At 40.2% G+C, this 27,021-nt stretch overlaps 1 protein-coding gene across 3 annotated transcripts in view; it reads right to left on the reverse strand.

Moving 5' to 3' along the window:
- Positions 1 to 5,040: 5,040 nt before the first annotated feature.
- Positions 5,041 to 27,021, reverse strand: part of RMDN2 (regulator of microtubule dynamics 2) — a 41,970-nt gene continuing 19,989 nt past the window's right edge. The window contains exons 5-10 of one of the 3 annotated variants that reach the window (XM_026051203.1): positions 24,732 to 24,807; positions 23,308 to 23,385; positions 17,174 to 17,272; positions 15,581 to 15,634; positions 15,407 to 15,487; positions 5,041 to 5,567 (exon numbers count right to left, since the gene is read on the reverse strand). In XM_026051203.1, coding sequence (XP_025906988.1) covers positions 5,514 to 5,567; positions 15,407 to 15,487; positions 15,581 to 15,634; positions 17,174 to 17,272; positions 23,308 to 23,385; positions 24,732 to 24,807 — 442 coding nt within the window. In that variant the 3' untranslated portion in view covers positions 5,041 to 5,513. Of the gene's footprint in view, positions 5,568 to 11,688; positions 11,785 to 15,149; positions 15,270 to 15,406; positions 15,488 to 15,580; positions 15,635 to 17,173; positions 17,273 to 23,307; positions 23,386 to 24,731; positions 24,808 to 27,021 lie in introns of those variants that run through there. The other 2 variants (XM_026051204.1, XM_026051202.1) reach the window with 2 other exon arrangements.

Here is a 27,021-nt window from a genome sequence, read left to right on the forward strand (position 1 = left end):
AGGGCCTCAGTTAACACCCTCTCAAGAGGTCGTGTCTGCTGGACAACAAATAAAAAGCCTTGCTCTAGTGACTAAGCTGGTTGGCCATATTCCTTATCTATCGCTCTGAACTTGCACTAGGGCAGCTGAAAAGCCCTCCTTTTTTTCCTCGCATGAATCTGCTCCTTTGGTCACTTGGGGATGGTGCTGCTGGTGTGCCAAGTAGCAGAAAAAGGGTCGGACAGACGGTAATAAAAGCAAAAGTCACACAAGGCTGGGGGGCTTCTTTAAAGATGTCACCTCAGCACAAAACCTGCGCCTCAGTGATGTCCAGGGGCAGTGCTGCCACCTTCTCCAAGGCTGCCAAATTTTCACCATTAGGTTGTTCACAAATCAGGTGAAATTGCTCTTCAGTGAGGCCGACACTTCTAAAATCAAGGGGATGTCACCCAGGTGCAGACGTACACCCTCCACGCTGGGCTTTGCTTCCAGTGGCTGCTGCTGTTTCATGCCTGGAGACTCCCAGGAATACTCCGCGGCTTGCAAATGCCAATCCCACGTGTTCTGCTACTAACAGTGCTTTTATATGAATTCCTTGCTGTCCTTCAACAATGCTGCTGTTAAGAGCTTTCTTGTTGTTGAAAATCTTAACTTTATTACAGCTTTTAAATGTCATATATGACTTTATACTGCACTATATAAGCTAGTGTAGTGTCCTGAAAACCATCCATTCTTAACAACAGCCACAATCAGCAGTTTTACAAATTATTTTTATTTTCTGTTTTTATATCCTCGTCCTGTACCGGTAAAACACAAGTAACTCACTGAACCTATTTTGTTAATTTGCCACTTTCTTCTGAATATTTCTACCAGCAATGAATATTTCTACCAGATGGGCACTGAAAATTTATTAGATATTTTGAATATTTTTATCCAAGAACTAAAAACTTATCTTTAGTTTATAAATGCTGGGTAGATTAAAAAATGTATCTATATTCATGCCCAATATCCTTAGTATATATATGTATATTACTATAGTTCCCGGTTAATATTGTGTGCCCGTTTATTTGCACCACACAGGTAGGCAATCCCAAACAGATTATAATCTCAGAAAACACAACAAATGAAAGATAAATAAATGGGTCTTTGAACGAATAACGTGGACAAGTAACTTAGCCAAAGTCACATCGTGGATCAGAAGCACAACCAGGCGTAGAGCCCAGAATACACATATTCAAGTGCTGGATACTGGACATGGTCCCTACATATATTTCTAAAATGACTGTTTATTTTAATGAGATGAAGTAAAATACTTCCTCAAAAATAATAAAAAAAATTCCCACACATTCTTAGTTCTAGTGCTTCATTTACCAGTGTCACACAAGCATGAGTTACACAAACACAGAGGGGGTCAGGAAAACTTCCTTACATTTGTATTGTCAAGACAGTTTGATTTGTTTCTTCTCCAATGAACTTGGGAGAGTCTGTAGGAAGGAAAAGTACTAGCAAATACGAAAATGATCTTAGGAACAAAAGAAAAATCAGAAGCTGCAAGAAATAATGTTGGTCCTTCAGTCAGGGCTATTCCTTCTTTAGAGTTTGCATTGGGTGAACACTGCAATATGATTTTAATTGTTGCATTACCGCATGATTTTCTGCTTTGGAGCAGGTGTAATGCATTCATTATGACCACTGTGCCCACTGAAATAAAACACCTCAGGAGTATGTTCCAGCACGTTCAAAAAGCTATAGACTTTGCTGGAATCTCCAGCTCCTGCATATAGCTATAGGTATTTAATGTGGGAGATGTTCAGCTGGTAAAGACTGGCAGAAAAACCCGAAGAAAGACACCAAAATCCAGAGCAGTAGATACATTCATTTCGACAAAGATACACTATATCTCTGGTAGCCACTTCTTTTTTCTTCTTTATTTTTAATTTATTCTGGCTTTCAGTCCTAGTATTGTGTTGAGGTCCCTTGAACACACCCTTTGCAGCCATGTAAAGAGACGAGCACTTCTCCAGGGAATGTACAATCTAAGCACAGCACGAGCAGGGACCAGACAAGAGATGCAAGAGTGGAAGAGCTGAAGGAGGCCCTGGGCTGCACTGTGAAGACACCACAGCTTTGTTCAGCTCTGCTGCTTCTAGGCCCTCGGTGGCAGGGGGTTAACGAAGCCAACTTTCAGCTCCTCCAAGGACACAGGACTACGGAAGCGAACGTCTGCCTGTGGATATTTTAAACAAAAAGGAAAACACATGGCCCTCTGGAACTCTGCTTGCTGCTTCTCCAGCTGACAGGTCGCAGAGAACAGAGAGCCGAGGGCTGGAACTGAGCGCAAAAGCTTTAGTCCAGGTGCAAAAAGAGAACACACCATAAAATATATCAGTTTTAAAAGCAATCAGATTAATGAGCCACAAACACRGAGTTGAGAGCACTCATGTACAGTCATCAGGCTAAAAATAAAAACAGGCACAAAATATTTTACCTGTAGAAAAGAACAGTCCCTTACCTGTGTAAGGGATATATTTGCAGACTATGAAAGACAACTTGGAAAAAACGATTAAAATCAGACTTTTTTTTTGAGATTCTACATATAAAATAATAATGAGCAAAAAATAAAACAGCAGAATAGTTTTAGTTTGTAAAATGGTACAGATTTTATTTCATAAAATCAGAATTTCTGTAAGAAGCATATGTGGATTAAAACCACAAAGCCTGTTGATGGCAGCCACAATGTGCACCTTCAAACTCAAGTCTTGAGACATGATGGCAACTGCTTCGCAGTAAAATTCCCTGGGCAGGTTGGGCCCCAGGTCAGAGCCAGGGAGGGCAGATGCAATCCCACTGTGGAAAGGGAGGAAGAGGAGGAAGAGGAGGAGTGCCCATGGCTCGCAGCAGCCTGCGCTCCCCAGAGACAGCAAGGCCAGAAGAAAACATAAGGAGTCATCCAGTCCACCCCTGCCAGAGGATGAGCTGTGCCTCAAACATCGCCAATGTTTCAAGTCAGCTTTGTTTAACCTTTTCTTAAAAATGTGTATGAATGACTTTATAATGTTCTCAGGAAATGTACTGCAGGGCTTTGCAAAGATACCATCAGCAATTGCTCTCCCTAGCGTCTGAGGGTAGCCAACTACTACTTGTCTTATGAATACAGAATTTGGAGAACAGAGTTTTGGGGGGAGGGTTTTTACTCTCCTCTCTGCAGTAACTTTCTACAAATGCAAATACTCCTTTGGTCTTCATTCCTGCAGACTAAACAAACCCAATTCTTTTATTTTTTACTCTCATCTTTCTTGTCTCTTACCCCTGGACTCTTTCCAACTAGCCCCCAGCCTTCCCACAGTGTGGTGCCTAGAACTGCATATAGTATTCCAGCTCAGACCTAACTAGAGCTTAGTAGGCCTAATTGGAGCAAAATGTTATTCCATGTGCATTTCGTGGGAACTCTTTATTTATTCACTCATATACATATATATATATATAAAATTATTTTTTAAAAAAACATGACATCATCAACCCATAGTTACCCTGCCGTTCACTGGCCTTTTTTCCCAGAGAATTTCTAAAGCTACTGTGTTATCCGTCATCCTCTACCTACTATTACTCATTTGCCATCAATGAAATGAATCCTACCTACACAGGATTTCTCCAATTAATTAATTAAAAAATCTAGTTCTAATCTATTCCTCTAGTGCACTTTCAATCTTTACCAGTAAGCACGGTTTGTAAGTGAAGTGTCTATTGCATAATTGAAGAAAATCTACGGAGCAAGCACACACAATAGCATCAAACAGGCCTAGGTAGAGCCCTACCTGTTGCATTCTCCGGGATGACAGGGAATGACTAAGAACCCTAACAGCACAAGTCCCTGTGGTGGCTCCATTCAGACTCACCTACTTTGGCTACGATGATGTCCCTGAGCAGCCTTAATCAAGACATGTTACCCTTGCAGCTTCTCAAGAAGAGACCAGAACACAAGGCCAATTAGTCTTTCATGGAAGGAATGATTTGATGAGATTTATTTGGTGTCATATTTCTTCTTTTCCCTAAAATTTTGAATGAAAAAAGGAGAACTCTGGAAATGAAAATGGGTATACAAAATATTTTTCCTCTGAAGAACTGTGAAAAGAATCAAAATGCTTCTTGCAGTKTGTAGAGATCTTCAGTTGAATGAAATACATGAAGATGAGACTGAAACTCAGAACCATTGTGCTGAACTTTCAGATTTTGGTCAGAAATATCCTACAGTAATGCTAGTAATTCTAAAAGCATGTTAAAAAAAAMTGGAAAACTGAAAACCCTTTTTTATTAAAAACTTGAGAAATCCCTGTATTTTATGAGCAGTCATGGATTTAGGCTGAATTCAAATATAACCCTATACATCTGCCTTATTCCAGCCTTCTGCACCTACTGCCTTCTGTTGCCAGTTGTCAAGGCTCACTCGTACAAGATGTTTCATGTGTATATATGTGCTTATTCCTTCACCTCTGTCCAATCTTTAGATCTTCATTCAGGTAAATGTAGTTTCCACTTACCTCTAAGCTTATATCACTGCCTCCCTTGGTCCTAAATTAAAGGCCTAGTCATTAGTTCAATAAATTGCTGTTATAAGAGTCCTCCTTAATTATTCTATTTTTATCTTGAGTTATGCTATTTAAGAGGTATATAAAAAGGTTACCGACAGTCAAGACAGTCAGGACAGACAAGTTTAAAGATAAATCAAGATGCTGSAGAAAGGCCTCAGAAGACACACTAATTGGCAGTATTTCAAAGTGAAATAGCCAGGATTCACAAACTTTATGGAGGTCTCAGTAAAAAATCCATTAAAAATCACAAATATAACAGACTTGTCCAAAATTCTTAATATCATTGGTCTTATTTTTAATATTCTATTTATTGAGGTTACAAATAACGCAAAATATAACTCCGGTATTTAATTTATAAAGCTTTTATATTTCCATGTAAAACAAAGAGTAGATTTAAAGTAAAAAGATCTTAGTGGAGGCAACACTTCCTTAGCTTCAACAAGATTCTAATTTTTTAAGAGTAAATGCGTAAACARAACATCCATGATTTCCCTTTGCACACATCTGTGCTGATCAGTTGATACAAATATAATTTACTATAGAAATAAAAAGAATATATTTTTTGTTTTTGCTACACAGTTCTATGCTGGCATTGCAGTTTAGTTGGTTAATCATTTGAACAGTAAGATCTATGCATTTTTTCACTCTAATCCCCAATATGTCCATTGCCAGCAGTGGACTTCATGTTCAGAGAATGGAATTCACAGTGTCAACAATGCAAAATTAAACTTAWATACATAAATTTATAAATATTCAAAGAAATTAATGCAATCATTTTCATATCACAATTGCCAGGTACTTAAAGGCCATGATCCGAATCCACTAAAATCGATGACAGGTTCCCCACCTGCTTCGCTGCAATTTACCTGCAGTTCCGAATGACTGCAGATTTCCATCATGATCCCACAATTTCATCACAGCAGGAAGACTTAGCAGTGCACAGTGTCACAGCTTCAGCGTGAGAAGTAGAGCCTCCAAGTCTTTCTGGGTCTCTTTATCCTGTAAAAGACAGACCATCACACACAAACTTCGGATAAATCCCTTGATTTGCCCGCTGCTACGTGCCTCTCTGCATTTCTTCACCAACAACAGACATAACAGACAACTGTGAGAGCCACACAATGTACAAGSCTGCATAGTAAGTTCATTTATCAGCGACTGCAAAAAGTCAAGTATGAAGTGAGAACAGGAGCCAGATGGCAGCCCTCCTTATACAGCTCTGTTAAAGCACTTAAATTGTTAGCCACAAATAGCCTCCTCAACAGACCAGTAAGCTTCCAGCTTAGGCCATAACTTTTATTCGTGTACCCTGCATACACACAGCTTTGCTGTGTCTTATATTTTACGCAAGCTCACAACCCACTTTTCCTGTGGATGTTTCTGGGTCRTTTCCTAATAATTCATTACCTAATTAACAACAAAACATTGGGAAATGCAATTAAGGACACGGCCGAGACGGTGTTTCCAGTGTGTCTGGCCAGATCCACCTCCAATATCCCACTCTCTCCCACGGAGGAGCACRTGGGCTCTGCTCTTCTCTGCTGTGGTCGGAGCCCATACCGAACCCCATTGCCCTGGGGAGAGGGGAGAGGCTCCTGTCAGGCTCACGTGTGAGGGCACGGCTTGCACAGAGCTATTCCCAAACAAAACCGGACCCACACCGCTCTGCCAGCAGCATCCAGTGACATGTGCCTTGGTTATTCCATATAAAYCATTTGGAAATGGGTACGTGTGCATGAGCATGTAACAGCAGTACAGAAAAAAAAAATAATAATAATTTAGTACCTCATAGCTGCAGACTGGTAAGGGTCCAAGCAACCCGTACTTGCACCCGCACGTATTTAATGGTACAAGGGCATATGGGCAACACAAATTTTGAGTAAGTATGAGAGAGATCAGTACTTTTTTTTTTTCTGATAACAGGCATTTCTGAAAGAAAATACTACAGACAGAGAGTGAAGCAACCACTGAATTTCAGGATCACTTCATTATCCAATCARCCAAAGAGCTGGAACAAAATACAGGACATTTTAAAATATATTTCACGGGTGAAGAAATTCCTGCTTCTTTTTATTTTGGTTACTTGTCTATAATGTCATGGAGGAATAGAGCAGAATATTGAGATGAGAGAAACCATATGCCAGATACGTCAAACTGCATTATATTATTGCTCTGCATTAAGGCATTAATACATTAGCTGGACACTTCTCTTGGAGTCRCTGCCTTGCTCCCGCTGGCAAGGATAGGCTAAACTATCTGCCTAATCATTTATCAGAGGCCTCTGAAAGGCAGCACACACGGTAAAGCTAGTGCAAGCTCTTGCCAAAACTCTCTTGCAGAAGGAAATGTCACACTGAAGCCTGCACCCCTTAAATTCCATGTCACTGTGGGCTGCTTGGAGCACCAATCCATACCTTTCAATGACAACTGGAACATCCACAAAATTTGCATCAGTATGTCAATTAATTCAGGGAAGACTTTTCTTTTTTCCCTGTACCAATTGTTGCCTATGAAAATGGTTCCATTTTCAGAGAAAAGGTTTTCTCTGCTTCTATCTGGCCCCAGTCTTTTCACACATTTCTGAGCCAAAAATAACAAAGATGCAGATTTTGTCATAAGTTAATGAATTAAGGTTGGTATTTTACAGGTTTACAAAATTCTTCACTCACTTTGCACAATATAGCTTTTTAAAAACATATGTCCAAATAGTTCTGCACAATTATCTTCTTCCTTAGAAGCAAATTATTATGTTGGGCAATATAGGGAGTTGCAAAGTCCCAAATCCATTGGGCAATCTTTCCTGAATCATCCTCTGGGCTTAGGAAAAAGAACGAAACAAAAACAGGATTGTTCTAAGACCTAGTTAAAGGAGAAGCTGGAAAGAGCACGCAGAGTTCTCCACCTCTCAGTTGCGAGTATTAAGAAAGACTATACCAGAAAAGGCAAGAATTATTGTTGTGAATTGTTGTGGATTTAATGTGCTGTGTTAACTGAGCTAGCAGCTTCCATTGAAAAGTAAAAACGCAGCTGGAAAAAAAAACAGTAAAAATTAAAAGAAAGCCTGAGAATGGAAGGAAACTATTGTCTCCTGCAAGCAGGGCCCCTCTCGAGAGTTGTGTCATGCTAAAAGGACAGAGAAGTCCCAACGCTGTTACCTGCCACTCTCTAGACTGACTGATGAAAACTATGTTACTGCCCAAACCTTGACTGTTAGTGGGAACACAAAAAGTCCTGTTTCTTCCTCGTGGAGTTTCACGTCTACAGCTTTCTAGAAACAAACACTGAAGGAATTTTTTTTTTTTTTAATTTTGATTTTTGATGCCTCTCCAGTGTGGGGCAGGGGAGTGGACAGTGTGCAAGTCAGATGGGGAACTCACTGTGTTCAACCTGAGGCTGAGCTTAGCCCTCCTGGAATAYCCAGCCCTTCTCAGCCCTGGCTTTCTGCTGCCACGGCTTACCTTTATTAAACACTTCTCATATCATTTTCTGAGTGGAGTATGAGTTCAAACTGTTCTGCAAACCGTCACACAAAGGGCATTCAGAATTGCAGGGTCAGTGACTCCGTTTCTCTCTCCTCTTATTTACTTTTTAATTTCATCATTCATAGGAGGTATGCACAGGAAAGAAAGACCAGGGAGTCTGGGGACTGAGCAAGGGAAGAGAGGGAGTTGAGAACAAGAGCAAGACAGAGGAGTGGGTTGGTGGGAAGAAGGGAATGCTGGCTTAACTGCACGCAGCCCATATTTTTACAGTTAATTTCTGCTAATAGCTTTTATTTATAAACGCATAAGCACACATAGTCACATAAATGTGCACGCAAAAATCATATGGCAATTAAGACTGAGGCAAGAAGATAATGATTTCACCTTCCCTCTCAGCTAATTGYTTCCTTATGCACTAGGCACACTCGACCAGGCACCGCATGTGCGTGCACTTGTCAACAAAGTCCCGACTGTCAACAGGGAGCCGATACAGCCCCACAAGTGCAGCCCCAACGGCCACGGCTGCCAACTATAACATACTTGTGCGCGGCCGGTGCCAAGCACCGCGCTGACACGTGCCCCATGTGGCCGTGGTTGGGCCGTAGGGCTGGGGAATGGCGGGTGGGCGCCGCGAGGGCGGCCATGGCCGCGCTCTGCTGTGCAGGAAGGGCCGTGAGGGGCTGAGGGGCAGCCCGGCCTTGGGGCAGCCCTGAGGGGCTGAGGGACAGCCTGGCCTTGGGGCAGCCCTGAGGGGCTGAGGGACAGCCCGGTCTTGGGGCAGCCCTGAGGGGCTGAGGGGCAGCCCGGCCTTGGGGCAGCCCTGAGGGGCTGAGGGRCAGCCTGGCCTTGGGGCAGCCCTGAGGGGCTGAGGGACAGCCCGGTCTTGGGGCAGCCCTGAGGGGCTGAGGGACAGCCTGGTCTTGGGGCAGCCCTGAGGGGCAGCCTGGCCTTGGGGCCCGGCTGCATCGCTCCCTTGCCGCCCCACAAGGAAGCCCGGACTCGAGCAGAGGCAGTTGGGCGAGCACAAGGGGCCGCAGCCTTTGCAGGCAGTATAAATCACTGGGCAACGCTCTGTGCTACCCCTCCTCGGCTTCCCCACAAGTTCCCACTGATGGTGTGGTTGCAGCACATGTTATATTACGTTTAGTTGCCTGCTGCTGGTTTTCCCCTCGGATATTTCAATAAACCATCACAATCACCCACTTGCAGCTTTCTGCATGACTGCTGCATGTGACAGGGATTTTTACATTGCTTCAAATTTTCAGCATCTTCCTCCAGGAATGAAAGATGAGTTCTCTAAGCCTTTAGGATCATGGCAAAGAAAACTTTAAAATATGGAATACACTGTGATTATACTTCAAATAATGGGAAAGATGCCTTTTTCTATCAGGTTGTTTGTGAATAGCTAGTTCAGTTAGCTTTAGGGCTGCTGCTGCAAAGTTACTAAATACCTGAATTTACTTTTTAATGATTAACAGTTGGGCAGAATTTTTACACACCAGCAGATATTCTCCTATCCCAAAGCCCAGAGCCTCCCCCAGAGCCTGTTTCCTCTTCTCACGGCACACAAGGAGCTGTTGGTGCCGCAGGATCCCCCCTGCCTGCGCAGCTGTGGCCCCTTCCCTCCATCTCTGCCAGCTCAGACTCACTCTCACCCTCTSCATCGCCTCTGGGACAGTGCATTTCAACTCCTAGAAGCTCCATTTCCCCCATTGTTTAAAAAAAAMCATGAAACCGAATCTCTTTATCCCAAAACGTGCTGCCAGCTCTGTGAATCTCTCCCCTGCTTAGCCCCCATCCTCAGCAAGCCAAGGGAGGATGGTTCTTTGACAGGATGTTGCCAGAAATAAACAAGTTCATTTCCTCATACATACATTAAACTCGACATTTAACTACTGTAAAATAGACTTTCTCCGCATTAATCAAGTTACTACAAAACTGAGCAACCAAAATCCTCATTGCTTTTTGAAATCTTTTTTAGGAAGGGACTAAAGAGCAAACTACACAAACCTTTTGCCAATAACTTTAAAAACATGTAGCCTGTAAAGCACAGTGATAAGAGAGAAAAATAGACTGTCTTCTACAAAGAGCTAAATAATTTAAAGAATAGGAGCTGTCAATTTCTTTTAGTAGCTCTTTTAGCAGCTGTTGCATTTTAGCAGTATTTTACAGTTTGAAAATGGATCCCTTTAGTATGAGTTTTTGGCAGGTCCRTTTCCTAAGCTTCAAGTACTCATGTTCCATGTAAACAGAACCACTAACTAAAGCAATAGTTATTAAGTTTTTTTGGTTAAGCAGCAAGAGTCTTTTGCCAAACAGTATATTCAAAAGATACTTTAATTTGGGGTTGGTGGCAGCTATTAGGAAATCCTTATTGAACTTCATAAATAGTATTAGCAGGAAAACAACAATCTAAAATTTAAAAATGAATATCCATCTGAATAATTTCATTATTTTGTAATTGAAACATTATGGACTTTTGTTTAGCACTTTAAGAACAAATGTACATAAAATCTAAGTGAAAGAATACTCTCTGAAAACAATCACATTTTGTTTTGTGCAACATCTGTATTTGATATGTTTTTGAATAGGGGGGAAAGGGAAGATAGAAAAGAAAATGTTCTGCTGATGAGAAAACAAAAACATTTTTGCAGAAGATTAACCTAAATATCCATGTAGTTTCAATAGGTAGTTTCTCCACAAACAAGTTATAATTTTTACCCTTTCCTTTAAAAACAAAATGACATTACTTTTCCTGCTCTCAAAATCTTACTTAGAAATACAGATTACCAGCTTCAAATAAAATCTACTGGAAAAATCACAGCAAGGTCTGCTACATAGGACCAGCCTTGAGATTAAAGACGACCTATGCTGGAATATTTTTGAAAAACGAAAGATATCTAAATGGTCTATTTTGACGAAAGCAACTGAGAGGCGCTGGACTTTATATTCTGCCCCTTTTACTATTCCTTTGCAATGTCCACCCTTTTCCTTACAGAAAATATTCAAAAAGATCAGTCTCCTGGAATGTCAATTATGGTGAAGTAATAAAAAATAAGAAAATCTTTTGAGTGTGATTACCTCCACGGTCTTGAGGGGTTTCAGGCTTTTCAAGTATCATTAAAGTGTCACTGTTTGATGGCAGCGTCCTTACTGAGTCTATGCTTCCTGCCACACTATGCCCATAAAAAGTAAAAGTCAAAACCGTCAATTTCTGTAATATCTCTAACATTGCTCCCTCAATAATTCTCAGATCTGAACATCCTTCATTTTTAATTACTGGGGAGGTAGGAGTGTTTGGTTAATTTTTTTTTTTTTTTTTTTGCCAGTAATAATGTTGTGGTATATAGTCTCAGCTTAAGTGAGGTTTTCATCTGCATTTTAAATAAGATTTTTCTCAGTGCAAACAGATCTACTTTGCTTTTTTTTCCCCTGCTTTATTGTCTTCAGCTCTTCCAAGACTACATTGGTTTTTGTAAAATAATTGCTGCTTTTTAGATTAATTTTCAAGCAAAGCCACAGAGACAAGAACCTTGAGGTTGTATGCAAGATCAATGCTCATGTTTTCAAATTTAAATTATATTTTTCTCCCCAAGCTTAAAAATGTCATTTTTTTTTCCATCCCAATAGTCCACCACATCTGGTTTCAACAGCCTTTTATGCAGTCACACTCACCAAGCCTCCGAGTGCGTTACAAAGCAGTGAGCAGAGTCTCAGAACGGGCACTGCGAGGACTAGTGGATAAACAGAGCAGCTATTATACACTTGACAATAACTCACATGCAGCCCTCAACATTAGGAGCTCTTTTTTTGAAGGGGTGACTGTTTCCCAGGACCCTGAGGTTATCCACCTGGCCAGCAACCAGAGAAAAGCAGGACAATTTAATGTCCTGTGAACCTTGAACCATTTAGCACCACTCTGCAATGTGAGAATATTTACGGTCAAGGAAAAGCTGTACATTTCAGAGGTTTTCTGTTTAGAATAGAAAGAAAAAAGAGAATGGCCTCTAATATARTACTTTAACTTTGGTTTCATTCTCCAGGTCTAATTTGCACCAAGTGTCCTGTACAGGCTCTTACAAGAGAGAGAGAGAGAAAATATATACATATACACACACATATACACACATACACACACACACACATATATATGCATACTGCTTAGTTAAGGTGTCAAACGGAGTATTAAAAAAAATATGATACTTGGACTTATGAGAATCTTTCTCATACTTGGACTTATGAGAATMTTTCTCTCTCTTGACAATTGCTTTGGTATTCTGCTTTATCACTGGGTTGAAACCGGACATGAGTTTTGTTTTTCTTTAATGAGAATTAATTCTGTTTGGAAGCCCCTCTTCCCCTGGGAATTAAACAACTATTCTGCAAGTGGTAGAACTGACGCACAAAAGGGGTAACTGGATGGGATACAACATTCGAGACAACAATCATCACACTTTATTTGAGATGTTACATGAAATGAATCCTAGACAAGTGTCAGGGAAGTGCCTTGACTTAGACCAGCTGAGAATTTGGCCTCAGGATTAAAATGAGCTACGGGTTATTTTACTGATGCCAAGTACCTCTGGTTCCCACCAAAGTCAATGGAAACTGAATGCTCCGAAACAAAAAAAAATTAAACCATTATCTCCTATTATTTTTCATATTTGTGCTGCAGGGTGATGTGTATCATGAAATGCTATACATTTTCTCAACGTGGCACCTTTCCAGCAACTTGGTCTTTCTGTCTACTGCTGTTTCTATGCCTTGATACATATATATGTTTCTCAGTAGAAGCCAGCATTTAAAAAGCAATAAAGGAATTCCCCTGCCTGAAGAAAGAGAGGTTTTAAAAAAAAAATCACATGAGAAATTGTGATTACTCTCAGATTTCTAGCATGACCGTGACAACCCACTCTGCTGCTGACAGCCTTGACATTGTGTGCCGTGGCAGACTACAGAGGCCCTCGTGCTGCTGTTTACCTGTGTTTGCTATTGCGGTCCATGAACTCCACCTTCTCCAGGGCTGTAGTCAAGTCAAGCACTTTACCAGCATCTGTTTTTTTTTGTTTCCCCCAAATCTCCTATTACTGCCTTTTCTCTCCCATTTATTATCACAGCCTTTTCGCTCCCTCTCTCAGCTAAAAGTTATTTCTGTGCTGAACTCCAAACCCTGGACAACTGCATTTCCAACATGTCTTTCCCAGAATCACACGGAGTCTTTCTCTAACACAGCAACCAGAGCAATGCACAATATTATAATGCAGGTGAGACTGGAGTTAACAGCATCTGCAGCAGTCATGTTCCTAAATTTATCTCAAAAAAAAAAAAAAAAAACATCACAAGTAACAAGCCAAATCAGACAAATCTGTGATTCCTATAAAGTTAGTCATAGCAGGAGAGGATGGATCATCTTGTCCTCTTCACACGCACAAAATATTTTTGGACCTACTTGCTGCTCCTTTTCAGTTCACAWACCAGTATAATTCTTAATCTCATCACTGCTCTGCTTGTCACAATGCACATGAGCACCCTTCATCTTGCTCCTGGATTTCTTTCCTTCCCACCACAACGCCCTGCTTTCTCAGATCTGTCAGCACCTCAGAAATGAAATAGGACTTTCCCATTTCCAGGACCAAATAACCCCAGATGGGCTCCAGCTCTTGTCTAGAGTTTGGAGGCAGGATTTGTCTCCCATTAACGTGACAGCCTAGAGGGATATATTTCTCCCTACTGACTTTTGGCCAGCTAATCCTAGCAGGTATGAGCCCCATCTTACACCATCTCTGTATATTTTGAGGAATTTTCATGAATATGTTGAATGACTTCCAGCTTCCTATATACAAGCAGTCTGTCCACTACAAATTTCTGTGATATATGTGTCTGCAATTTTATTTGGCAGCATTCACAATTATGTCTTATTTTTTGACTTCAGAGTTCACTGTGATATTATCTGGCCTATAACAGGAAAAATAAACAAAAATATCATCAGCATAATCGCTCCAGACATACATAAACTTGGCTGAGCTCAACTAGTTTCAGTTGCATATTCTTTCCCTTAAATCATTGGTGCTAATTTATTTTTATTTTGCAATGAAATATGACACAAAAATACTGCTAATTGATAGCAGTCTTTCCTATGGTCTGTGAAAGAGAGGCAAACTGAAGGTACATTTACATTTCAGGAGATTTCAGGAGTACGTAAAGAACAGACTGAAGAGATTACTGTCATATCTATATCAATGCATATTTAAAGAAACCGTAAAGTTAAGCAGTGATGGCCTAAGTCATGACTGGTAGGCATGCTAACCTGGGTTGAAAACAGAGGCCACCCAGGAGCAGCTGCTGGTGAGAGGGACAATGGTCGTTCTTCCCAGCATGAACATTTGACATGAACATGTTACTGCTCMACACGTTACCCTTCTTGTCAGTCTAACTATGGAACTAGTTAATGGTCCTTTCTTTATCTTCAAAGGATTAGATGGGATAGGGTCGACTCCTCTCTGGAATCACATCCCTATCTCTTTCTCTCTCCCTCTCTTGCCACATCTGCTATGCTCAAAGGGGGTCCCTTAGGCTGACTAAGCTCAGGTTTGAACTTGTGATGCTTTAAGATGCTGTGACAGTTGCAGTCACAGGTTGTTAATTATGGAACTTGCTTCTACATGAGATCAGAGAGAAGGAGTGAATCTTCGTGCCATGGCTTGGGTTACATTTGAGAAATGAAACCACTTAAAATCTCTGCAGTATGTGTAGAAATTTCACATTCATGTATAAAATTGCTCTAAATGATCTAAAAAAATAACTTACTTATCTGTAAAAATAAGTAACAACCACTAAATGGACCTGGAAGAAGTGGGTCTAACCAGACTGCAACTGAAGCTCAAGACAAGCAATTAATCCAGTTTACCCAGCGAGGCCTTGACAAGAATCAAAAAAAAAAAAAAAAAAAGAAAAAGCTTTTTAGGTGAACTAGGAACTGTAGGACTAAAATCCAGACTACTTTCTGCCAAGAAAGAGTAGGTGTGAGGCAAAATTTCAGCACAGCAAGAGTAACACACTCAGCTGCTTGTGCTTAAGACAGTTTAATGAAATGGGTTGAATTACAAAGAGCTTAATTTACACATCAAATCTCTGACAGCCTTAGACACAGACAAGTCTCTGACAGTTTCCCCAAGATTTTCCTTACAGCTGTTGATACAGACAACTGTAATGAGCCAGCCTAGAGTGGAGGAGAAAAGAAGGTTCTGTGTTCAGAGGAAGAAGTGAAACATTATGCCTTTATTGACACTGTAATAATGAGTACTAAAGAACAGGACAGCAGTCACAAGAGAACAAGTTATCATTCTCAATACCCACCTCATTAGTCACTGAGAGAATTGAGAGCGCAGAATCACAGTACTTCAGTGCATTGTTTTTCTGGCCAAGATCTTTATAGCACTGAGAAGAAAAAAAGACACCACATTTTATTTCTAACCAGGCCACTGTAAGAATACCAGAATCCACAAATCATTTTCTAAGGAAGCTGATTACCTTTGCCAAATACACATAATTTGACTTGGAATATCCTGGACACATTTCTTCTGCCTAAATAACAAAAAACAGGAAACAAAATAGACATCAAAATTGTGTGATGAGACGTATGTGGTTAGCATAACATTTTTAGTAATGCACTAAGCTTCCTCAAACTGCAGACTCAATCATCCCTACTGTGAACATTACAGTCCATGCAGCACTAAAGGAAAAAGAAGAAAAGAAAATGCCCAAACCAGGCACATGAGATGATGATATTGATAYAAAAATGTTCTGAACTCCTCAGACAATGAGGAGGAAAGACAATGGATCACTCTAAATGAAAACAAAACATATTTATTTGTATGGTGAGCCAAAATGTTTTTTTATTTCTAGCATTACCAATAGTTATTTTCCATCAAAGAAATAAACATTAAACATCATTCCTCATTTTGGGTGATGTTTAAGAACTATATTTATTAATCTTACAAGTATTTTTCTTTCAACAACTTATTTACAGCTTCTTTACAGAAGCTACATACTTTAGACCACAAGAGTGCTACTTTCGCAGTAATAGTATATTATCAAACAATTTAAAAGGAGGCTCAAACAACTGTCTTAAAGAAGATAGTTTAGTTTTTCTTGTAGAAAATGGTTGAAAATACAGTTGCTTTGCAGCATGAGGTCTATAAGCCCACCACAAACTGCCCTGAAGTGAAGTGAATATTTCAAATGATTTTTGCTAGCTTCAGATCATGACCCTAAAGATAAAAATCTCTTACACAGAGAAGGCTATAATATATCGTGTTGTCTAAAACACAAGAAATTATTCCACTTTTAAAGAAACTAGAAACATAGAAAATCAAGACCTTTGATATTGCCAAAAATAAGCTTTTGTACAATTTACRGCAACTGTCTGAAGGTAATAATAATGATGGAAGTTTACACTTTGAACTTAATCAAGCAAAAAAATCTCCCATTTTTCAGTTCTGCAAATAGAAATGATCCACATAAAAGACACTGAAAGACAGCTTTATTTTATACACATGGGTTATTTTCTTAAAATTTGGCATTCATGTACAACAGCCATAGTCTATGGGACAAAGCTTTCTTTTCTGCTTCACTGTAAAGGTAATTTCTTAGCCTCCATCTCACCCCCCACCAATAAAAAACTAAATACATACATACATAACTAAATTGGAAAAGCTTCTACTGAAATTCAGAGAGAAGAGCTTCATGTCAGAAGTATTCCTTGTTTGTGTTAGAATTCTTGCAAAAATGGGCAAATAACCAGTTGTTATTATTATTCTCTGAGTCTACTGCTGTGGACAACTTTTTTCAGTGGTATGTACAATCACATCTGTTACCTATCTCACGTTCAAGTAACAAGTAATGTGGCAAGTACTTAATGACTTCTGCAGAATATAATTAAAAGAAGAAAGTACTAGCCGCTTGTCTCCAAGCTAATTTTGAAATAGAAAAAAAAATATTAGACAGCCCTGTGTTATTTAGGATTTATAGCTACTGAAAGTAATCTGTGGAGCAGACATTCTGGCAACAGCCACATAGAGCAACTGGTAAATAAGCACACAGAAAGCCTTGGCTARGACCTACCTTGAGGAAATTCTGCAATGCTTCTTCTACTGTGGAAGTAGGTGGAGTCCCAAAAAGAGCAGTAGCTACTTTCTTTTCAATCCAAGACAACTGGGCTACCTAGAATATAAATGGAAGAACAAAAAAAGGGAAGTCTTTGGGGATTGTTTCACAGATTCGGAGTAAAATATTGCCCCATGCTGTTGCATTATCTTTGCAAATTAGTTTGCAAAAGAATAAGCCAAATTAAAGTACAGTCTTTTGGTTTTAGAGTCTAAAATCAAGGAAATGTATACAGGTAGAAATACACTCCAAAACACTAACATTGTTGACAGATTATCCCAGTCTACAAAACTTAAGTTACACGGATAAAGCATCCCAAGACTGTACCACGAAAAACACGAAGACACAAAACCACAAAAACACCAAGGCCACTGTGTTAATCGTTAAATATTTCCAAGAAACTGACTGTGTAGATGATAGTGCATCTATTGAATTCTTTTCAGCAGTATGAGAAGCTGTTGCTACAGCCCAAATGTGCTCCTGGCCTTGGTAAAACAAGTATTTTACAGAAGCTGCTCACAACAACTGTAAGGAAGCAGGCTACCCAATGCCATCAAYCAGAACAGTCCTCGTCTAGGTGGACATCTCATTCTCCTGATTTCTTGCTGCAGACTGCTGCAAAAATACCACTGTAAAGAGAGCACTGCTAGGAAAGGGCCCAGAACCCTGTTCTCTCATTTGGCAGCCACAACCTCTAGGCAAGAGCAACACTGCTTGGGGACAGGAGGCGTCCTGGCCAAGCCCTGCTGGTTGTCTCGCAGCCTGGTTCAACGCCCTGCTTGTTAGATGGCATCAGCATCAAAGTCTTTTACTCAAAACTACTGAGAATTATCCTATATTCCAGAGATAAACAATACTAAGAAAGCAGAGGTCTTTTTTTTTCTTTTCCCCCCATCATTTCCCTCAGATCTCTCGATCTTAGAGCCTCTTTCAACGCAATAAAGCATTTTTAGAAAAGCTCTCTTCACCAGTCTCTCAGGTTTTATTAAAGCAAAAGCCTTTCCCCTTTTTGTGCTCAAGTGCTTTAACACTATGTTACAATTTGTAGCACAGAGCTTAAAACTTCAGGTTATAGATAGATAAATAGTATAGATGCATACACTGCACTTTCCTAGCTACTCTCACAGATTCTGCGTTTTTCTGTTTTTAGAAAAATATTTTCTTCAGGTCCTTCTACTGCTATAGGGCTCCATATTCTCTTGGAAGAGAAATTCTGTATCTCCAGGTTCATCTTTGCAAGACACASTGAGCTTACGGGAAGAGATGAAAAATAAAAATGAAGTGACTGAATCTTCTTACGCTGCTTTCTGGCACCTGGCAGTATATATAACCTGAATAGAGACACAATTCCCACACACACAGAATGAACTCACAGGTTTTCCATGCAGAGTTATAATTAGCTACTTAAAAGTTCTTCCTAGCAGCTGTATTACTGTTTTAAAAGATTCATCCAGAACTATTTCACTGAGGTTTTAGTTCTTATTTCGTCTGCCCTGGGGTACTGCTTTCTTCTACAAATACTTAGCCATTTCTGTATTACAAAAGCTACTGACTTAAAGCATCATTTAGAAGGAAATTGCAGCTTTAGTGGGTTTTCATTAATGTGCACTGGAATAAATATTACACTTTATGGGGAATATGCAGGTAGTCAGATAATTGTGTAATGCTTTCCATCCTCAGGCTTGCACAGTGATGCCTTGACAAATTCATTGCAGGAAACTCCAGGCATCTACAAATTAATGCCCAGTTTACAGTGATTTTCTGGGTTCCTTGGAGAGTCAATGGGAGACAGCAGCGCTTCCACCAGGCAATTCCTCTTGCTTCCTCTTCTACAGTCTGGTCTCAACTATCCTCTCTTCCTCTTTCTTTCTTTTGACTAGAAAGTGAGTACTGACAACTAGCTGAGACCTGACAGGTATCACGTGGATAGATAAAAAACAGGGGAAATGAATCCAACCCAACAGTTTAACCACCCCCTAACTCCTCTCCCCACCTTCTTTCCTTCCCTCTCTCCCAATACRGCTGAGCAAGGACAAAAGGAAAAGTGCTGCTTTGCAACATGAAATTGTGTCCTGGAGCAGTAATCACATACAGGAAATTATATCCTTTCCCTAAGCACACACAAGCTGAGTCTTTATTTTGAAATGAATTTATGACAGTAAATTTTTATACCAACTTTACTAAGTGCTCCCTGCGTGTGAGCATGCACGTGCAACAAACTCCAGTGCAGAAAGCTCTAGTGCAGTGAATTTTTCATTTCTGCCGCTATTTCCAATAGTGCAAAGAACACCTGGAGGCCCATACCAAGGGACGCAGAGACTGGATGAAGCAAGACCATGGCTGTGCGCCATCAGCTTCAGCATGACCATTATTTCACTTAATGGGCAGTCCCAGGACAGGCATCAGARGGCAGAAAGTAAAAACCAAAATAACTAACACAGCAGGTAATAACTACTACAACAATCACAAAAAAGAGATGAAAGAAAACATCAGTATTCTCCTGAACTTCCCTAGGGCCACCCAGCCCAGCTCCCAGCAAGGAGGGGACATCACTCTCCAGCATTCTAAACTAACAGAGACAAGATTTCTCCTGCCAAAAGGGTGAGCTTTCAGCAGCTTATTCCACCTAAATATACATTAACAGCAGAAACAGAAAAACATCATTCACAGGACTAAACTGCTGTTGACCATAAAGTCAGAGTTCAGCACTCTCCTATCAGACCTCGCCTTGTACTGAAGGCTGAGACAGAAAATATGGTCTCCCCTGTATGTTTTGTGTCTAAACTGGAAGTGGGAAAGCAGCTTCCCTAACATCCCTTTCTCCCATGCACATTAGTGGCAGCAAAGCCCTGATACGAAGTAACACATCCAGTGCTTGGAGTCTGCTTCTGTGCTCTCTTTGGCTTCGCCGAGAGGCAAACGCTGTCCATTCACACCCCTGCAGACTGCAGCACGCTGGTGCCACAGGAATCAGCCCGTTCGGCCTGAAACCTCCGCCAAGCCAGAGCTGCCTCCCGAGGGATTCCTTCTCCGCTGCCTCCTTGGTAGGAGTTTCAGAATATTTCAGAATATTTCAGAATATTTAAGGTTGGAAGGGACCTCTACAGATCATCTAGTCCAACCTTCCTGCTCAAGCAGGCACACCTAGAGCATGTGGCACAGGGCAGCATCCAGGAGGGTTTTGAAGACCTCCAGAGTAGGAGACTCCACAACCTCCCTGGGCAGCCTGTTCCACTGCTCTGTTACCCTAACAGTAAAGAAGTTGCTCCTCACCTGGAGTTCACTGAAGACACTACACAACTGTCTTCCACAAGGGCAAATGCTCACACTGAGTCAGCTCCAGGAAAATTTTAATGCCATCCATTTAAATATCTTCCAAGACTTCTGTTCTTTTTTATTACAACACATTARAATGAACTGTACAGCTGTGCAATGCCTTCACTTCTGAAGAAGACCAAATAACCGGCCTAATAAGAATGCTCTAATTCATATAATACATATATTTGTATATATATACACACACACAATTCACCACAAATGATATCATTTCCAACAAACACTTTCTGTTGGTTTGACGAGCAGGGTAGTTTTCACTCTCCCTTCACAAAAAGGAAGAAGCTGAGACTTAAATCTCCAAACAACGCTCATTTGCTTTAAATCACATGCAACAACATAAGCATGTATTAAACACATGAAATCTTCACTAAAATATATGTACTTGGCAAAGTCTGTTTTTCTTATACCAACCACAGATGTAATTTGATTACTAAATATTTTAAAATATCTTAGTCACAATTACACAGTATTCATCTTTTTCTCAACATTACCTTCAATGCTATCCYATACAAAATTACCACTGGTTAGCTCTGGAAAAAAAAGCCTATTAAAATGACATTTTGCATGGTTCTGTGATTATTCATCTCTAATATCATTCAATTATGTTTGCTAAATGCATTAATTTTTTTTTCTTTTCCTCATCACTACACTGGAGCTTCATGTGGGTTTTTCTATGCATGGTTGTCTTGAAGGATTTTTTTTTCCAATCGTGATATCTATGAAAAAAAATAAACCCACAACTGCCTATGATTTTGTTAGCAGAAGCAATTCTCTGACGAAGCCAAGCAATTCTCTGACAAGCGAGTTAGAGCAGAGTCAGAACCTCGGCTCTCTGTTACTGCTGCTTCTGACGGCGGGGTTGGGTTATCCTGAGGAGAGTGAGGAGATCTGCAAAACCCGCTTGGATCAGCTAAGGAAAACAAGTTGCTGAAAGCTTGCTGAAAGCCAGATACACGATCTGAAAGGACTGCTGAAGGATCACCTTGCATGAAGTCTTGGTTCAGACCAAGTCAAAGGCTGCCACGTTCTAGACACCACAGCAGCTCCCTCTGGCTAGTTTGCAGGCACTTCACAGGGACCTGCTTTGGAAGCAGGTAAAAGAAAAAGGTAGGTCTGGAAACCACTTTTTTTTTTTTTTTCCTCCTTCTGGTAGCTTATTTATTTATTTACTTTAAAGATATGTGAGGAATACAGCATATATATTCTGATATACCTGCTTGGTCAAAAAGTATCATCACATAATGTCGTCTCAACTCACGGGAGCATCAATGGAGGGAAGAAAAAGTAACCACCCTGGTAGGTATGTTAATGCTATTGCATTAAAAGAAACTTTCACCATCTTTTCTGCCAGTAAAGTATGAATTTCTTTCCCAGAAAGCAGCATCATAACCACTAGACTAAAGAAAAGCAAAGCTAAAGCTGTCAATTTTGAGAAGTACTTATTTTAAAAGACTGATGATTAAAAAGCAGAATCTAACAGAAGAGATGCTTCCCTGCCTGGATCAGTAAAAATATATACAAATGTTCCAGAAACAGAAGCACGAGTTTCAAGACCAACTTTCAAAATTCAGAAGGAAAAACAATCTCCCCCAAAGKGGAGCACTCAAGATGGTAAGTGATTGACCTGAGCAAAAGGTCAATCACTTACCTAGGCAAAACCAGGAATGTGCCCGTGAAGGAAGCCCCTGCTGAACACAATCACAAGGCTGGCAAGCCTTGGTGCAGGGGGATGGCCCATTTTTCTGAACTATTTCAGTTTTTCAAGGCATTCTGAACACTTGATCCCAAATCTACGTGGACACCTGCATCTCAGGCCTGTATAGGCTTTTGATTCAGTTCATATGCTTCAAGAAAACACCCCACTAAAAGATGAATACAGTGGCTCCAGGACATGACTTTTAATATGAAGCACTCAGACTTTGAATTTTTGGAGAGAAACAAGAGAAGTCCTCCTAACGCTGGCTGCTGTTGTTTTGGGAGGTCTCCCAGTGACCTCTTACAATGTAGACATGCAGGAACATTTTCTTCTGACAAAGATGAAGCTATGACAGCTATGGGAGCTATCAAGGAATAAAGCTACTCTCAGATTACAAGCACAATCACCAATTTAAAAATAAAAAAATCCCAACAGCTAAACTTACAAGCCAGACAATTATTTTAATTTGTCAAATGTGAATACTCATCACTATGTGATTAACAGAATATTTAAAAAGCACATACACTGACAAAACAAAACCCTGTATGTCTCAGATATTTTGAGGAAAGTTACAGATTTTATGCCTGCATCTTTGCTGGGACATTCACCTGAAATTCACCAAGCCACTGGGCCACAGACCTGCTGCCACCAGTCACAGGGGGGGAATGAGGCCACATAAGGGCTATATAACCAACGCAGGGCACCCAGGAAGGCTGAGGCAGAGTGAAGGACTGAATTTAAACCTTCCAAAAACCCAAGATTACGTTTCTTCTTTTCCAAATACCTGTTACTTTTCATTTATATATTTAAACAWGAAACCCAAATACAGCCATGAAGGTCATATGAATGTAGCTTACTTAATACACATGATAAAAATGAACAGTAATATCACCCAGGAGGAACTAAAATCCAGAAATGTATCTGTACAGGTTTATCTAGTTTCAAAACAGCTACTTCAATAAGTATGTACTTTATCTCAAAGCCTATTATTTCATTTCAAATGCATTATCATCTTTCAGTACACTCAAATATTTTAGGTTAGATACAGAAAGCAACTTACTGAATAGCACCATCTTCCATTTAGGTAATATAAAAAAGGATCTTGAGGCTTAAGTTCAATTGCTTTGTCTAGGTGCTCCTATTAGAAAGAAAACCAGTGTCACTTTAGATGTTTGCTTGGCAAGTGTGTTTACATTCTAAGAAATTCACTGTAAATCATTCACAAATTTTGAAGCTCTTCTGCTTTATTTTTGTTCTAATATCCAAAAAACACCTTGATTAGCAAAACCCTAATGAAGGAAAACCAGAAAAACAAAATTAGTGAGCAGCTCGGCACATAACACAGCAAGCTGTGCTGCACCTAGAACATGACTGGGCAGTTCCAAAGTTCAACCAAACAACTCAAAAACTTTTGCCTTAGAAAGGCAATAAATGCAGTTATGTTAACTGCACAGTTACCACTATCAAACAACAGCACACCAAAGCTGTGGGAATGCAATTATTCTCTTGGGCAGATCTTACGAACCAGCACCAATCCCTTCCACCTTGGAACATCACTGTCCTAATGATATGATTCATAAGGCAATAAATGGTTGCTAWAATGTAAAATATAGGAAATAAAATGGTTCCGCTACGATGAACCAATAAAATCCAGGAACTATCTAATGGGGTGCTTCTTTAAAAAAGTATTACAGGTCATTAGTTTTCTATTTATCTGTTTAATTCACTGCAAAAAGCCTTTGTTGCTTAATCTCAATTTAAAGAAAAAAAAAGATACATTATTGCATCACTAACTTCTATTTGCCTCAAAATAAATTTCTCTTATATGGATTTTTTTCCCCTAGATACCTGTTTTGCTAATTAAGCCAATCAGTAAAMTATCCAAATTACACTGATCTAAGCACCTAGTATTTCATCAATTTGTGCCCAACTATTCAGACATAGAGCTACTTTTTCATGCTACTGTTTTCCCCAAAGTCTCCATGCCCCCAGATGACCTCTATGGAATTCAGCAAATACTTCCCCAGAGGGACCTCACTGAAAAGGCTACTGCCCAGCTGGGGGCTCTTCCTAAGCTCCATCCTTCAACAGCAGCAGGACTTCTCCATTACTTGCCCCCTCTTTTGCACAACATCACATCAGTTTTGCTTTGCTCCTACCAGGCCCCGACACCTGGGACTTATTAATTTTGTCACGGCTGTGCCAAGTGACCTGAGCCCTCCTAGGAGAGGCCAGCAAGACCCAATGCCCTGTCAAGGGGGACAATTCTTATTTTTTTTTTTGTCAGCATATCACCTACTTACATACATAAAAACATAACTCCTTCACTTCAACATGGGCACTAAAATATACCTTTGAGGATGAAATAATGTGCTGGAAAAATYCATCTTTGGCAATGTACGAGGAAATAAACTTACAGGAACAGCTTAAGAGGAACAAAAAGGCAAACAAATAAAAAAAAATGCAACCCTACGAAAAACATACCTTAAAGAGATAACCATTCCTGATTTTGTTTTGTACACTTTCAAACTGAGACATATAGCCACACATAATTGCAAACCTGAGAGGGGAAAAGAAAAACACACACACATACTTTTTTGTGATTTGAATAAACCGTTGAATCAAGTTACAAAATATTTCAATACCTAAATCACCGATTAACACCTGCTTTTCTTCCACCTTGATGGCTGCTTAGAAGTTTGGCACGAGCTGTATACATTCAGGAGCAGAAAAACAAAACAAAGCACAGCAGTAATGGAAACAAGAAGCTTACGTGACACTGGGCTGCCAGTGAAGCGACCCAACAGGGATGTTCCCCCCAAATTTAATTCATTTAAATTGGCAACACTTCCAGACTAGCTTTGGGAATGACAGCAGTTGAATGCAACGTGTTGTGTCCAAGCCCTGCCAGGCCCCAGGAGCCCGACCCTTGCCAGGGATGGCGCCTGCTCCAGGGGAGGCAGCTCCTTGGGATGCTCTGCGTGGGGAGCTGAGCCCATCCCAACCATCCTTCGCTACCCCCCACAGCCCTCCTCAAATGCCGTGGGGCATTTCACAACCTCTAGGCTTTGTTTCAGTGTGTTTAAATTACTTAAAATTTATTTAAAGATAAATATGCACATCCTGTTCTTACAGGATAACGACTGCTATTCTATCTGCCCATCGTAACTTTTTTTATTTTTATTTTGTTTTATTTTGAGTGGGGGCACTGAAAACAAGAAATGCGAGGGCATTTCTGTTAAAAAATACTGTTAAGCAGGTAAAGCTTGTAATATTTTCATTTTTATTAGGTAATATAATCATGTATAACATACAGAGTAACACTACTCTCTATTACACTTCCTCAGCAATACTGTTGTTTTATTGATGACTCACTGCACGCATTTTTACTGCTGTGCCATTATTACTACACAACTTTCTATGCATAACCAAAAGAAAACTCCACACACAAGTTCAGTCCTACCTTCCATGGGCCTATTTTCACTGGCATTAAGACAACTTCACATTTCTGTGTAAAACTAATGCAACCACTTACGATACAGTTAAGCAGCATAAGCTAACACAGATGTTCTCTAGATTTTTTTCAGAACTTTACTTTCCTATTAAAATTTTTACAGTGCAATGTCAAACTGAAACAGAGTAATCCCTAAAGAGGGGGCTCAAGTTGAAGTGCAGAGGAAAACATGAGTTATGCAAGAAACTTACCCAGTTAATCGCAGTAACAGAACCACAACCTGTATGGCACACACTGATTATAAGAATTACTATATTTCAGCTTTCCTGAATTCCTTAATACCCCATAATGGTTCAAGCTCCAGTGAATCCTCATTAAAATGTCGCTTCTAACCTTAATAAATCATTTTATTGCTTACAGCCACACTTARTGGCTTGAATCTTAAAATCCATTTGAGAAGCACTCCTGCTGCAGACCATTAGTATTTTTATTCTGTAGATGTTCCTGGCTATGGCAGGAAAGGCAGCCCAGCTGCAGCAGCTGAACTGGTAAGAGCTCCAGACAGACTGTCAAATGCTGTGCAGCAGGATGCTGTGATCCGTGTGCCCGGAACAAAATCCAGCTAATCCCACCGCTGCTTCCGACAGCCAAAGCTGCAGCGGGAGCCCCTTGCACAGGGGAAGGGGCTGCAGTGGAAGGGAAACKCAAGGGAGGGTCAGCAAAGTTCAGGTATTTGCAGAGAGGGGGAAGGTACCGAAAACTTGCTCTGGCTTAAGTAACTCGGGCGACATTTCCCCTATTCCCTTTACTCATTAGGTGCTAATCAGATAAACTCAGCATGCCATAGCTAAACGGATTGCTGCTACAAAAGAAAACAATGAAAAGCGAACAAGCTAATCCAGCATCTTGCAGTATTTCCCTGTCTGTGCGTGACAAGAAAGAGGGCCTTAGTTTAAAGCAGTTCAGAGAAAAAAAACTTTTACTTACAGCTCAAATCTCCGGTGGAGAGAAATGCCAATAAAATTTTCAGCAAACGAAAAATGAGCTAGTCTCCTGCCTGTAAGTGCATTTTCAGTCTTCGAAGCTAATATGAGAGGATCTCAKGGATGAGTGTCCCTTTTTTATATTTTATACTTCTGAATTGGGCTAAGCAAGCATTTAGCATAAATTTGTTGTTTAGCTTTTGGAGTTAAAATTCTATGGCATTTCAGAGACTGACTTCCAGAGAAGGGAAGGGAGGAAAAAGAAGGGAAGGGAGGAAAAAGAAGGGAAGGGAGGAAAAAGAAGGGAAGGGAGGAAAAAGAAGGGAAGGGAGGAAAA

The sequence above is a fragment of the Nothoprocta perdicaria genome, unplaced genomic scaffold (genome assembly GCF_003342845.1).
Source record: "Nothoprocta perdicaria isolate Ctin4 unplaced genomic scaffold, notPer1 scaffold_73, whole genome shotgun sequence".
NCBI classification, from domain to species: domain Eukaryota; kingdom Metazoa; phylum Chordata; class Aves; order Tinamiformes; family Tinamidae; genus Nothoprocta; species Nothoprocta perdicaria.